This window comes from Cibotium barometz, chromosome 5 (genome assembly GCF_041138505.1).
Source record: "Cibotium barometz isolate CiBa-2024 chromosome 5, ASM4113850v1, whole genome shotgun sequence".
NCBI lineage: Eukaryota > Viridiplantae > Streptophyta > Polypodiopsida > Cyatheales > Cibotiaceae > Cibotium > Cibotium barometz.
The window spans coordinates 51,827,448-51,843,278 of record NC_141050.1 but is presented as its reverse complement, the minus strand read 5'-3'; the positions used below and the strand labels follow the sequence as shown (position 1 = coordinate 51,843,278).

Here is a 15,831-nt window from a genome sequence, read left to right as displayed (position 1 = left end):
CTTTGGGATCCCATGAATAGAAAGATCATACGCAGCAATGATGTCATTTTTTATGAAACATGCATGTATAAGGAGCCTGCAAGGCAACAGGAGCCTGGCAGAGTCATCTTTGATGATGATGGACATCATGGACAACAACAAAGGGCTGTAAATCAGCCATTACAGCAGGAAAACCAGCCCTTAAATGGTGCTGAAAATGGTCCAAATGGACAGCCAGAGATGGCAGAAGATATCCCTATGGATATACCACAGTTAGAGGAGATACCGGGCATGATATTTCAGCCTTATGGCATGGAACAGGAGCCACCAATGGGTGATATGCAGGCTGGACAGCAACCTGCAAATGATGGTCATTGGGTACGGAGGTCCACTAGACCCTCCAGAGCCCCTGACAGGTTTGTTCCAGGGGTTGACTACTTGATGCTCACTGACTGTGGGGAGCCCTCATGTTATAAAGAGGCTTTACAGAGGGCAGACAAGGCTCTATGGGAGCGTGCCATGAAGTCAGAGATGGATTCTCTGCATAAAAATGAAACATGGAAGTTGGTGCATTTGCCTGCAGGCAAGAAGGTTTTGCCATGCAAGTGGGTTTACAGGCTCAAAGTTGCACCAGATGCAAAGCCAAGATACAAAGCCAGGTTAGTGGCTAAGGGCTTCAAGCAGGAATATGGTGTGGACTTTGATGAGATCTTCTCTCCAGTGGTCAAAATGACCACACTTAGAGCTGTATTAGCTTTGGTTGCACATGATGATCTGGACTTGATTCAGATGGATGTGAAGACTGCTTTTCTTCACGGTGATCTCCATGAGGAGATATATATGCAACAGCCAGAGGGTTATGCAGTGAGTGGAAAGGAGAAGCTTGTATGCAAGCTGAAAAAGAGTCTTTATGGGCTCAAACAGGCACCAAGAGAATGGTATCATAAATTTGATACATTCATGAAATCTCAGAAATTCAGGAGAAGTGACATAGATCACTGCTTGTACACCAAGAAAGCTTTGGATGGCAGTCTATTGATTCTCATTTTGTATGTTGATGATATGTTGATTGCCGGGAAATCTCATAAAGAGATGGATGCCTTGAAGCAGAGGCTGCATCAAACCTTTGATATGAAGGATTTGGGTGATGCAAATCACATTTTGGGTATGCGGATACTTCGGGACAGAAATCAGCATGTGCTGTATTTGTCTCAGAAGGAATACATTGGCAAAGTCTTGCAGAGGTTCAATATGGACGGGGGGAAGAAAGCTAGTACTCCTTTGCCTCCATATGTGAAACTCAGTGCTATGGACAGCCCACAGTCAGATAGAGACAGGGCTGATATGGCCAAGATTCCGTATGCTTCAGCTTGTGGCAGTCTCATGTATGCCATGGTTGCTACTAGGCCGGACATTGCATTTGCAGTGGGAGTGGTTTCTAGATACATGGCCAACCCTGGCAAGAAGCATTGGGAAGCAGTGAAAGGCGTCATGAGATACCTGAAGGGCACACAGGATTTGTGCATTTGCTTTGGCAAACAGGATGCATTAGTGCATGGTTACACGGATTCGGATTATGCCGGTCATCCAGATAACCGGAAGTCTACTACCGGTTATGTATTTACATTCACAGGAGGTGCTGTGTCATGGATATCCAGGATGCAGAAGTGCACTGCCTTATCTACTACAGAGGCCGAGTATATTGCAGCCACAGAGGCTTGCAAGGAGGCATTATGGCTATCTCGGTTAGTGGTTGATTTGGGCTATACAGAAGATATTCCATTGTTGCATTGTGATAGTCAGAGTGCCATCCAGTTGGCAAAGAACCCTGTCTTTCATGCAAAGACGAAGCATGTGGATGTGAAGTATCACTTCATCAGAGAGGTGATAGAGAACAAGCAAATTCAGCTTGTTAAGATTCATACGGATGACAACCCGGCTGATCTGTTGACGAAGAGTTTGCCTCCGGAGCGGTTTGCTCATTGCAGACACTTGATGGGCATTGGATGAGGCCAGTTTCAGCCTTGATATGGCCTTGTATATTATCATGTACATGCTGATTTTTTCTTTTCCTTTACTTAAGGGCACTTTGCCTTTAAGTGGGAGGTTGTTGGGGTAAAGGCGTTATGCCCACCCTTATAGTGTGTACAAGCCCATAAGTTATAGTACATAGTACACTTAGTACATTTAATGTACTAAGTGCACTATGTGTACTAGTGCAATATACATGTGTGATAGGGGAGTCACACACTCATGCCTCATGAGTTGACTTATCCCCACAACTCTCTCTCTCTCTCTCTCCCTTGCTTCTCTGTGTATGTCTCCCATGAATGAACTCTAAACCCTAATTCTGGTTTTCTCCCCATCACTTTGGACTTAGACAAAATTATGGGCTCAATGTATTCACACACGTTAATAAGTGTATGTGAACACTATTAATGTGGGCACCAAGCATTTCATTAAAGATTAGCATCCTCCATCTGAACCAGGTGCCCTCCTTATGGCATTGTGTGGGGTGTCCAAGCTTCATTTAAGAAAGTGTGGGCTGCCCACAAACTTGGCACTGGGTGGTGTTGGTCCCGTACAATGATGCCAGGAAAGATCAGCCAAGAAATAATCACCAGAAGTACAAGGGGATTCGGGGAATTATAGGAGTCGTGAAGATTTGTGGAAAGCATGATTTCTATTAATGTTTCTGCCTCTTTTTATTACAAGTTTTGGCCTTAGGCCCCATATAGCAACTATAGTAACTAAATACTCTTACACCATGTGTGCATCTAGGACTAAGGTTTACAACCATTTATTCAATCCTAACATCTAATATGCCCATGTGTGCACTATCCCAACCAATACTTTATGTGATATTATTTGCACACTACACCACTACATTTTTCCTAACATTCCCCCCTTGGTGGTTATGTGCACATGTCTAGAAACCACGCCCATGTCAACAAGTTGGGCTTCATCCTTTTTATGCTCCCATGAGGATGAGTTGGCAACTTCATCCCTAGCTTCTTTCTTCTCGTTGGCAAGCCACTTCCAACACTCATTGATGTAGTGTCCAACCTTGTGGCAGTAGTAACATTTTGCTTTCTTGTTCTTGGATGTATCACCCTGTGATCCACCTCGCTTTAGAGAGAAAAACATGTTCTTCCCCTGTTTTAAGCTTGTTCTTCCTCGTCTGCTCCTCTTGAAGAAGCAATCCAACCAACTCATCAAAAGATACCACCCCTTATAGACACGTTGATGGGAAGGCAGAGTGGAGAATGGGATTTATAGACTCTCAACAATCTCTCTTACATGTCCTCAGCTAGGTGATTTGTGGCAGTTTCGTCATGGCCACTTGAATGTGGATACGCTACGGCGGGCTTTCCAGGACCAGATGGTGGATGGCTTGCCAAATGTTGGCAGCAGGCAAAGACATTCCAATTCTTGCGTTCGTCAGACAAAGGAGCTTTTACAAGTGAACTATGCTTTGATGTCTCGTATCATTCGGGACAAAGAGCCCACTTCTGTTAAGAAAGCTCTTTCCCAAGAGACTTGGAGGAAAGCCATGCAAGTGAAACTTGAAGCCATAGAGAAGAATAGCACTTAAGTTGGTTCCAAGGTCGTCAAAACGGTCAATCATTGGTGTCAAGTGGATCTACAAGACCAAGTATACGTCTAATGGATCGGTGGATAAGCACAAAGCCAGACTTGTGGCTAAGGGCTATGCTCAGCGGCCTGGCATTGACTATTAGGACAACTTCGCACCGACAGCAAGGGTGACCACGATTCGAACAGTTCTTGCCCTTGCCTCTTCTCAGCGATGGCTGGTGTATCAGATGGATGTAAAATCTGTGTTCCTTGATGGTGACTTGCAGGAGGAGGTGTATGTTGAGTAACCTCTAGGCTTTGAGGTTCCGCAATTAAAGGGGATGGTTTACAAGTTACGGAAGGTCTTGTATGGTCCTATGCAGGCTCCCACGGCTTGGAATCAGAAGATCCGAACTTGTATCTCTTTTGGAAACACGGTATGATCTTACGCTCCCACGGCTTGGAATCAGAAGATTGATTCCTTCTTTCTACGGAAGGGATTCCAAAGATCAGTTGCAGATCTGAACTTGTATCTCTTTCGGAAACGCGGTATGGTCACCTTGATTATCCTATATGTGGATGATCGTATTCTCACCAGCGGTCATATGGAGCACATAGCTGGATGAAGACTGCCTTGTCACACGAGTTTGAGATGACGGATTTAGGCTTAGTCCATTTCTTTTCGGGATTGGAGATTTGGCAAACCCAGAGGGGGTTCTTTGTTTCTTAGCAACGGTATGTTCACGAGTTGCTGAAGGCCTTTGGAATGGAAAATTGCAAGCCTATTTCTTCACCGATGGACCCGAATACCAAACTTACAGTTAATGATCCTTGTAAGCAGGTTGATGCCTCCTTGTATCGGAAGCTTGTTGGTTCATTGATTTGGTTGCCAAACATCAGATTGGATTTGAGTTTTCTAGTGGAGCTATTGAGCTCATTCATGAAGACAACTTTGAAGACTCATTGGGACGCACGATCGTGGATCTTGCGGTGTCCTGCAGGGTACAAAGGCTCTTGGACTCTTCTATGTTATTGGAGGGGGAACGAAGGACCGAGTCAGACTCCGAGGTTGGAGTGACTCAGATTGGAGAGGAGATCCAAACACGAGGAGATCTACATCTTGCTACGTATTTACCCTTGGCTCAGGAGCTATTTCTTGGAGCAACAAGAGGCAGCCAACTATTGCCTTGTCTTCCTACAGAGGCAAAGTATCAGGCTGCTTGTGGTGCTGCTTGCGTGGTTGTGTGGCTACGGAGGTTACTTGGCAAGATTGGGTTTCCAAAGAAGGAACCCACAGTCATCCAGTGCGATAACCAGAGCTGTATAGCTATTGCTTGGAACCCGGTCTTCAATGCCCAGACCAAGCACATAGAGATACAATATCACTTTGTTCTTGAGAAGATTTTGGCTAGTAACATCTTGCTTATCTACTGTTCTACGGAGGACAATGCAGGGGATCTCTTCACGAAGTCTCTACCTCAACAGATGCTCTTTCAGCACTCCAGCTCACTGGGGTTGGTTCCACATCCAGGAGCTGAGAGGGGGTGTTAGAAGTCGTCTCCTATCTGTACCATATCACTCAATAGGGAGTGAGAGCCTCTGTTGTGGGTGTGCCCTCTCCCCAGTTAAGAGTAGTCTCCATTTTTCCTTAATTTCCATGTTTTGTCTAGTCGTGGAGGTTGTCTATTTCTGGCCGACTTGTCTTGTCTCTGGCCGACTGTTGTGATGCTGGCTGACTTGCTAAGGAGCTGGCCGACTGCCATTTTATGCTGGCTAACTAGTATTTTCCAATCGTGGAGATGATTGTGTTGATGTCATCCTGTTTTAGGCTGGCCGACCAGCAGCCCACAATGGTATAAATACCACCCTTGCCCCCCACACCATTCTTGTACCAAATCTTGTGTATACAACAGAGTTTATACAGCTTCTCTCTCTCTACACTTCTACGTTTCCTTTCTCACAGTAGTTCATCTCTTTTCTGCTATGCATTCCGACAAATGATGATGATGATGTCACGTCCGTACTATCTTGCTTTGCAGAGGGAGAGAGATAGAGTCGCTTCCTTATTGCGTAACAAACTTCCGTGCCAACCTTATATACATGGTAAGGCTTGCTTTTCTTTCTTCACTTAAAAGAGTTACGCTTATTGAAAAGGGTGCCTAATACTTATTAATTGATGACTTTTGGATTTATCTCGGGTGCCCACACTTATGTGTAAAAGCCTTTACTCACGGGCCTGTTTATAAGATGTCCATCCTCCCTTTTAATGAAGTGTGGACTTGCACAAGACACTAAGTGAACATAAAACATAATGCTATTAATTGAGTTAAGTGTGTACTTACAGACCACTGCTTTACGCCCAAACAAGTGTGCACACGTGTCCACAGGGGCGCCCCAGCGTCCTTCGTCCCATGGACATTCACATACAAAATACCATGCATTGTCCAAGAACCAAGGTTATGGCCCTCAAACACATCCCCTCTTTTCACATCTCGACTAAGTTTCACCTACATGGGCAACTCTCTACCTGACACCTAGAGTGGACAACTCACTCTCTTCCCTCTCTCTCTAGAAGTAGGCTCCCCCTTCTTGAGGCCTCTATGGCTGTATTTTCTGCACTTTTCTCCTTCCCTACTCCATATCCAAGCTTTCTAGTGTGTTTTCCAAGCTTCCAAGAGTGTTTCCAAGTGGTGTACACTCTCCCACACACTCCCAATGATTGAAATTCAGCAAAATAGCTCTTTTTTTTATGTAATGAAATTCAGCAAAACAGCTCTTATTTTTTATGTAATTTCTGGTCTTTTTGCTAAAAATCCTAATTTCAATCCTCCTTTCTCAAGTTGAACCAAAGGGGAAGCTTTCTCAAGGTTCCCTTCATCCTCTTAAAGACTCTTGTTGCAAAAGATCGCGATAAATCGAAGATATCAGCACTCCAAACGCTTCCATCACCAAGACTTCCATTGTCATCGACACAACTTGCAATTGGTAAGCTTTGATGCTTAAATATGGAAGCAAGTAGCAGGAGGGAGGAACCGGACTCCATGATTACATACCCTGTGTAGTGTTCTCTTGTCCTACGTACTCTCTTGCAGATTGTTGCTACCATGTGTAGGTGAAACAATAGAGAGCAGATGGTAGGGAACATGGGCACTTGAGAGGGAAGTGTGAGCTACAAGTCTACACCGACAACACATTGTTTGCAATACTGTATTCATATGCATTGGTATGAAAATCTGGTAAGAAATGCCCATGACACTATGTACTTGATTCTCCCAAGGTCAATATACTTTATTTGAGGAAGGGGCCCACCGTTCCAGCTCACTGTGCATCTTGTCAATTCAGCAAATTACTTCTTGTATTGAGCATGTTGTCCACTAAATCTTGGTGTATTTAAGTAAATTGATTAGCATTGTGTTCAACCAAGTGACAGCTGCAGAGGCTAGACTGACGCGAGGGTATGCTTCTCTCGTTCTCATGGAGAGATAGTGCTTCCAAGCCCGTTTTCACGAGCCAAGGACCGAGATGTGGCTATTTGACACCTTGCTCACTCCGGCATTGATGTATGGAGCACCATTTTGGACACCCAATGTTACAACAGCCAAATGGCCGAAGATAGAGAGGCCTCATGTCATGATGCTCTCCCGTATGATATGCAGCAAACCATCGGTCCAACATATATTATCCTAGCAGTGTTTGCTACAACACCCATGGTAGTAGAGGCACTCTTCCAAACAGTCACATACATTCACAAGATCTGTGCCATGGCCCCCTAAAAACTCCTGAGGCTCGCCCTACAATCCTCCCAACAGCTAGCAACAGATGGGCATGAGTCATGGTATAGTTGAGTATGCACCTAGTTCACAAAGCAGGGACTCACGATGGATCGTCTCCCGCTACTGCAGTATCCCAAAAAATCAGGCTCTCTCGGGATGACAGGAACTAGTGATTAGATATGATTTATTGAGACTATACAACTTTCATGAGGCTTACAAAGAATGGTTTCATACTGAGAGCCAGATATCTTGTCATATACATGTCACATGCCATGCGGAACGCAGTGGGCCAATTGCCGGTGTCATCGCACTGCACAAGGATAGAGATAGGGAGAGCCACACGGATCTATCACTACCTCTCTCTGACATCACACGTACTCTAAGCCTCCCCCTCGAATGATGTCAGGTGTTCTGAGTGTTTGGTTTGCAACCGGACACCAGGCAGCTGTAGGAGAAGCATGTAGTTGCAGGTAGAAGAGGGGCAGTCCTAAGGGCTACCCCAGAAGAGGGTATTGTATCCCTTGAACATGGGCATGGGGTAGGCCTTAGGACACCCAAAGGGGCCAAGATGGCCCATGGCCTTGCCGCTATGGCCTAGTCGGCCAGCTCAAGGATGGGCTTTGGCAGGCTATTGGCCAGCCAGCCAACATGCCTTAGAGGCCAGCCCAGTCAGTTGGCTAGCCCATAGGGCAACCCAGCACCTTTAGGGGATATAAATAGCCAAGCATAGAATCCATCCAAGCATCTCATTATTCACAAGGGGTTGTGTGTTCCAAGGGCCAGGACAGCCAAGGGTAACTCTCAACCAAGGTGAAGAGTGCAGGTCTTTAATTTGCATTATTTGTACATCATTCTAATAAAGCAAATACACCATTCGTGGTGGGGTCCCTACAAAGGATATTCGGGACCCAATACTATGTCCGACTTCCTCTCTCTCTATTTCTACAAATCTCTCTCTATGTTATGCGTTATCTTCATTGCGAAAGATTGTTGAATTCTGAACATTGAAGTTACCAATTCTATCCACCAAGCTTCCGCATGTTACATTGATATCAGAGACTTCTTTAAGTGTGAAACTTCAGCCAGAAAACCAGAAGACCCTTGTCCGATCAGCAACAAGGCTGTACAAAACATGTGCCAATCCCTGTATCCACTGCCTGCATGTGACTTCTCTCCTGGAGAAACCAAAAACGTGTTTCCTCAAGAAACCTACCACATGTTTCCACATGAAACCCTTAGGCCTGTTTCCCCTTGAAACCTTTGTCCTGTTTCCACACAAAACCATACACAGCACCATTCAAAGACAGTGCCAACAACGGCATACATCCAATGATGTAACATGCAACGCAAGTATTCGTAATTTGAGAATCCTGTCACACATGCTCACACTGTCTTCTGTATCCTGAGTTTCGCGAGTTTAGCAATCCACTTTAAGACTTCAAACTTTAAAAGATTTGAGAGAGAGATGGAAACTGTACACCATATGGGGTCCCGAATTACCCACTGAAGGGCCCCCTATCCCGTTACCGGAATATTATTTGCTTTATTTCTTTGAAGAGACTGACGATGGACTGACGATAAGCCAAACGCAAGATCTCGGAAGATCAAGAGTCGGGCTGAACCGTACACGACTGTAGAAGCACCAATGACGTCCAATCTCGAGCCTATGCACTCTTCCCAATGGATGTAGGAAGGCTGCAAATCTGAGGCTGAGAGAAGGGGCTGATTGGGACTGTTCTAGACTATGTATGAATGCTAAAAACGAGTATGAATGCTGAGTTTTACCTTCACCAAGTGGTTGTAGCAAAACGATGCATATGAGGGTGCTGAAAACTGTATGTATGCAAAAAACGTAAAGGGGACTGAATGTTGAATGCTGTAGATGCTGTGTTTTACTGCATAGAGGCTGAATTGCTAGCGTTGATGCTCCTATATGCTGATGAGGAAAACGCTGAGGTATGAGGTGCTGAATTCTGCAGTCGCTTTATGCTCCTTGTGCTAAAGGCTCCAAGCGATGAATGCTTCAAGGCTGAATATGATACGAATGAATAAATGGATGATATGCTGAGCTATTTATATGGACATGGGGTGCTGGTTTGCTGGCTACAAGACTAGCCGACTGCACTTGTCCAAGCAAAATATATAAATGATGTAAAAAAATGCCCAATAAATGCTGAAAAAATATGGGAATAATACAGGGTAAATACTGATGACTACTAGATGATATAGCAATGGTCTCGATGGCCTACATGCATGAATGCATCTCTTCAAGTGGGTTAAAGGACTTGGATTGACTGACTGACTGTCTGAGGCTAAAAATGACCTACGTAGCTCGTGCCTGACTTATCTTGGACTCGGGATTACAATGGGGTCACGGCGTACGACAATTATCATCCTAAAAGGTACTAATAATGTACAATGTTGCACTGATGATGATGAGCCATCTTGTCACCATACACTACAATGCAGAGTGCATGTGAAAAAAAATGACCTGTTTCCTCATGAAACATCTGGAAACATAGATATGCCCACAATTGCAAGTCCCTCTGTTCCTTTCAAGCAAGAAGAAAACAATTTGCTCTATGAACATGCACCCATGCAAGCTTGCATCACTTCCATGCCAAGAAACACACCCAAGTGACTTGTACTTGTAGCCAACCAAAACATCCCATAAACAGTCTCAAAACAGTCCTAGCTGTGCGCCTCCTTCAGCCAGCTCCTTCCCTTGGGGGAGAGAGAGAGAGAGAGAGAGAGAAATGAAATGAAATGAAATGATATATTAACGTCTTCAAAAGGCCAAAATGACCTATGAGACCAAAAAGGTTACAACAATTGGTGGATCTGATACAATGTCTGTGTAAGAAAAGCTAAAAACAACTAACTGAAACTGAAATAACTGTGAGAAAAAGTACGGTACTAGGAGCTCCTAATGGATAACATCTGGGAGGAAAACTCCAGCAACAAAGGTAAGCATCATACACATCACTATCCAAAGATGTCTCTCATCGGTCGATGGCGGATATCCTCAATGTCCTCCATGGTGAGTACTCTAACTGGACGTCTCCCATGCCGTGCTAGTATGGTCCTGATCCTCTGATGTAGTCTCCGCCGGTGTCGAGATGGGCCTCTCATCTTGGGGCGCCTGGACCGCCCCAGCTCTAAAGCCCGATCAATCAGTGTACCTCTAGTGCGGCTATACTGTGGGGCTAGCTGCAATGCCTGCTGGCCTGACTGCTCAATCTCTGGTCGAAAGAAGCCTGTAATCTGCCTCTGTAGGTGTCTCTCCCTCTCTGATCCCGTCCCTCTCAAGAGACCCTCTCTATGTCTACGAAGCTCCAGCAAGTATAATCCGAGGCATCTCTGATCCTAGTATCTCATGACCCTAGAAAGTGGTCCGAAACCCTCTCTAAACAGGCAGTGAAAACGGCCTCGTATCTCATAATATACTGGACAGTGACATATGTAATGTAACTCTGTCTCTGGCTCCATCTGGCACAGCTGACAAATCCTGGCCTCAGCTGGTACTCCTCTGAATCTGCCAGTCTCAATCTCTAGCTGGTGTGAGGATGTGCGCATCTGACCAATAGCACACCGTACCCCATGAGAAAGATGAGTATCCATGTAGCTGGGTCTAATCACAAACCCATCCTGCGTGAGCTGGAGAAGATGATCTCTATAGAAAGCCATCTTCGTACCAAGCTCCTGTGTCGGCTGTAGCCATGTCCTCCTAGTGTCCAGCTGAATCAAGTCCTGCCTGATAAGTCTGGTAATCTCTCCCCGTGTGAGAGAGAGGGAGGGTGCATCCAGGGAGTACTAAAATGGAGGTAGCCTTTCCATACTAAAGCCATGCAACTGGAACCAAGCTGTCATCTGTGCATACCAACATGATCCGTCTCCCTGTGATGCCAACTGTCGTGAAGACTCCAGGGCTAAGCGAGCATATCTGTCTCTAGGGAGAGCCCAAGTGCTATGTATAAAGGAGACTGATCGAGTGAGTGCCTCTACCACCAATGGGGGGGCAGCCATCTCTGCACGGATAATATCATGTGGTACGGAGGCCTTGGCCCTAATCATCCGGGAAATCATAGAAACCAAGGGCCTCTCCATATGTCTCCATCCATCAGTGCTACCAGCTCGGCTGTGGTGATCCACTGAGGGTCCCCATATCTCCACTCCATACAGCATGGCTGAAGTGACCAAAGTGTCAAAGAGCCAAAGCTTTGTTCGAGGTTCCTGAAACTGAACCTGCGAACACATCCTCTCTAGTCTCCCCAATGCTACATAAGCTCTGGTCAATCTGGTCTCCACTGCTCTCCTCAAGGAAAATAGTGGGCAACTGAAAACCACACCAAGGTAAGTATATGCATCTGTATACTCCACTGTCTCCTGACCATATGTAAAGGTGGGTACTGACCTCCTAACCCACTGTGCTGTGGTGTTAAACACCATCACCTTGGTTTTACCAAGGTTAACATACAATCCACTGTCCTGTGCAAATGTGTGCAATGCATCCAAATGACGCTGCATCCCCTCTGGAGAATCTGAGATCAGCACAATATCATCAGCATACAATAACAGCGGAATCCATGTCCCTGCTAGCTGTGCTCCTCTGTCACCCTCCCGCTCTACATAGTCTGAAACCTCATCCACGTACATCCCAAATAAGGTGGGAGAAAGGGGGCAGCCCTGTTTCACTCCAATAGTGGAGTGAACCATCTCAGATATACCCTAAGTAGTACGTACCTGTCCCACAACTGTCCTGTATAAAGCCATGATTCCCCAAATCAGCTCTGTGGGCACTCCCATCTCCTGTAGTCTGCGCATCAGTCTGGCTCTCGGTACTGTGTCAAAAGCTTTGCGGAAATCCACAAAGCAACAATAAATCCTCCTGCCATATAATCTGCCCTCCTCAATAATAGCTCTGAGTGTCAAGATATGGTCAAGAGTGGAGAAACCTCTCCTGAACCCTGCCTGCCCTGATGCAAGTATGCCCTCTCTCTCTGCCCATCTACTCAACTCCTGCTCAAGAATAGATGCATATAATCTAGCCAATGTGTGACCAATCATGATGGTACGATAATTCCCAGGAAGCATGGGATCCCCTGACTTGAAGATAGGCACAATCGTGGACATATTCCAAGTCTCAGGAAAACCCTCACACATAGCTCGGTTAAACATCATAGCAATAAGCTCTGCAAGCATATCTCTGGCATGAATAAAGTGCTCTGCTACCAAACCATCATGATCATATGCTCTCCCAGTCCTCATCCTGTCAATAGCTTTCCTTACCATCTCAGCAGTAAAGAAAGCACATGTCTCTGGGCATGGCTCCGATGGGTCTGGCAGGGGCGGCTGTCCTGCTGCTGTGTACAGGGATGCTGCATACTCACCCCAAATCTCTGTGGAGGTAATGGCTGGTGATGGTGAATGCTCATGGAATAGTCTCCATGCCTCGCCTGAGTCCTGACTCTTAAATAGCTGATACAAATCCCTCTCTAACTGAGCAAGATAAGCCCTCTTCTTCCGTCGCACTAGGTGCCGGAAGGTAATCCGTGACTGTCTGTGAGTGGTAACACCCATGAGCACTAGAAGGCCACTTTCCCTTTCTCTCGGGCTGCCCTTATCTCTGGCATAACTTCTTTCATGTGGGTAAGTTGCGAGAGTGTGAGGTCATCTCCAAGGAATATTCCCGTCTTCTTGAGTGTAGGACGTCTCTTCAAGAAGTCCTTCTTCGCTTCCACGGAGGGGAAACGAATGATAAGTGCTCTCTCCTTAGAAGATTCGCCACCACTACCTTCTCTCTTCTTTCCCACTCTCCATGCCTTTGTGTGCGTGGCTTCAATGCCCATCATAGAGAAGAGCTCCTTGGTTTCCCCTTCCGCATCATCACGGTCTTTTAGACCGGACACTCGTACATGTAAGGCCCGGGTCTTCCTCCTTTGCTCCTCTTCAAGGGTCATGTTGATGATGGTGGGAGTGGGGATGGGTGGCGATTCTTTACCTTTCCCTTTCTTGGCGACCTCGATCCATTTCTCCGCCTCATCCATCTTCTTTTGTGTCTTTGTGATCACCTCCACCCATGAAGATGTCTTCTCTTTATGTTGCTCCTCCTCCTCTCGAATGATCCTCATTTGCTCCTTCATGGTATTCAGCTCTTCAAGAAAGGAGGGCTGAAATTTTCCATCCTCAAGATTGCTTTTTGAAGTGGCTGCCAACTCCTTTTTGAGGGTTGAGATTTCAGCCGCTTGACTCTTAGCATGCAATCTGGCCTCCGCTAGTTCCTCCTTTAAAGCTGAAATCTCAGCCTCTTGCTTGGAAGATCTCTTTTCGAGCTCTTGGATTTTGTCAAATCCCTTCTCGAGTTTGGAGAGGCGGTTTATGATTGCGGTGATGGAAGAGTCGACCATCTTCTTGTTTTCTTTGATAATTGTGCCGAGCTTGTCCTCCATCTTCACGAGCTCCGCTTTAAACCCGGTCTTGGTCATGACTTTTTGCAGATTCCCACAACCAATGGACTGAAAATTAATTAATTAATTAATTAATCCATGACACAAGAGCAAAACAGCAGCAAACAGGGGGGGGGGGGGGGGGAAGAGAGGAGAAGAGAGTTATGTTGCTGCCTTGGGGGCCTGAGGAAGGGTGGGTGGGGACAGGGGAAGGGTGGGTGGGGATAGGGAGGCACAAAGATAGACAGGCGAACAGCGAGGGGAGGGGGGGGGGGGGGGGGGAAGAGAGGAGAAGAGAGTTATGTTGCTGCCTTGGGGGCCTGAGGAAGGGTGGGTGGGGACAGGGAGGCACGAAGATAGACAGGTGAACAGCGAGGGGGGGGAGGCGCAGGCGGGCAGCGAAGAGAGAGAGAGAGAGCTGCCTTCAGCCTCCACAACCTTCCCCAGCCTTGCGAAGAGAGAGAGAGAGAGAGAGAGAGATCAGTTGTGCGCTTCCTGCAGCCCGACCTATTGGTGAAGAGAGAAAGATAGCAACCTGCAGTCCTGCGCTTTCCCTCCTACAACCATCTGCAGCTCGACCAACCCGCCAGTCCTCCCAAGAGAAGAGCACGTATATGGAGAAGAGCACGTATATCTGCTACATCTGCCCGACCAGCCCTCCCTGCAGAGCTGCCCGCTTTTCACCAGAGAGAGAGAGAGAGAAAGAAAGAGGTGCAGCCCGGCTACTCCTTTGTTCAGCCCACCAAAAGTCACGAGAAGGAGGGGGCTGTGCGCTTCCTGCAGCCCGACTGTTGCTGTGTTCAGCCCACCTCCATCCAATCCTGCCCACGACTGCCCTCCATGGGAGAGAGAGAGAGCAAGCGAAAAAGCACCCTCAGCAAGCAGCCGACCCTGCTTCTTTCCCAATAGAGCAGAGTATCTCTGCAGCCGTCCCCCCTCTATGAGCAAAAGCACACGTGTATAGTTTCAGCCCTGCCCACCAGGAAAAACACCCCCCTTCTCTCCTGCAGCCCAACTTTTCCATAAAAAGGGGCTTCTCCCAGAATAGCTTATGGGCCACAATCCCTCCATAAAGGGGATTGGTTTTTAAATCTTTAAATCCTTTGTCCCCCCATTTTCACATGGAGTTAAAAAAAAGGTCCTTCAAAATTTTGACCCCAAGTGTGAATGTTTGGCAAAATTCCTGCTTGCACTTGTGTCCTGCACACTAACCACCGTGTTCCAATGCACACTTGCATTTTGTCAAGAGAAAAACACAAGGTCGTAACATACCCCCCTCTTGAAAAATGGCAAACGTCCTCGATTGCACTCAATGGCACAGTAAGGCATCCAATGATTGAAGTGGTCTACTCCTCAACAGCTTAATGGGTGGGATATTTTACATCTTTACATTCCTCATCAAGTTATTAAATCAGTGGACTATTACATGTTGCTTCTCAATATACTCCCTTCATTAAGATGTGTAACTTTTGCGGCAAAGGACACTTGAACAACCAGCATAAAACATTCAGTAGGTTATCATACCTTTTTACACAGAATCTGATAATTGTACCCAACTTAATGATGTGCCGTTGGGAATCACTCACCCATGCTCGTTCAAGATTCTGCCAACAGCACAATTCATACTTGTGATGGAATTCATGATACCAACTCACTCCTGGGCAGTTTTGATGCCACCCAAAAAAAAAACCTTAAATCATGAATAAATGATTAAACAAAATGGTTGCATATTGACTGGCAGGGATAAAAAGAATGGACAAAGAAATGAGAAAGGTTGAGAAGCTATACATATACACATACATACATGAATGAATGCAGGCATGCATACGCACAGAGATACACACATACATGCATGTGTACGTGCCAGGATTTAAAAGTCATACCTCTTCCAAAAAATGAAAACCATCTCTTATGTCTGTGACACCAATGGCCGCATTGAAAAGCCCTAATACCAAGACTCCAACATAATCCTCCTCGATTTTATTAACCTTTCCCTCTACACCCAATTGAAGAAAATAGTTCGTTTGCCAAAAAAAAGACCATGCATTGCACTGTTT

At 46.0% G+C, this 15,831-nt stretch overlaps 1 protein-coding gene across 5 annotated transcripts in view; it reads right to left on the bottom strand.

The window, feature by feature from the left end:
• LOC147638625 (DNA-directed RNA polymerase) overlaps nt 1–15,831 on the bottom strand; it is a 40,951-nt gene that overhangs the window by 23,539 nt on the left and 1,581 nt on the right. For 4 of the 5 annotated variants that reach the window (XR_015265950.1, XM_086798546.1, XM_086798545.1 and 1 more), the window contains exons 3-4: nt 15,658–15,770; nt 15,299–15,378 (exon numbers count right to left, since the gene is read on the bottom strand). Coding sequence is in view for 3 of the 5 variants with exons in the window: in XM_086798546.1 (XP_086654672.1) it covers nt 15,299–15,378; nt 15,658–15,770 (193 nt within the window). In the remaining 2 variants the exon portion in view is untranslated. The remainder of the gene's footprint in view (nt 1–15,298; nt 15,379–15,657; nt 15,771–15,831) is intronic. The other variant, XR_015265951.1, reaches the window with a different exon arrangement.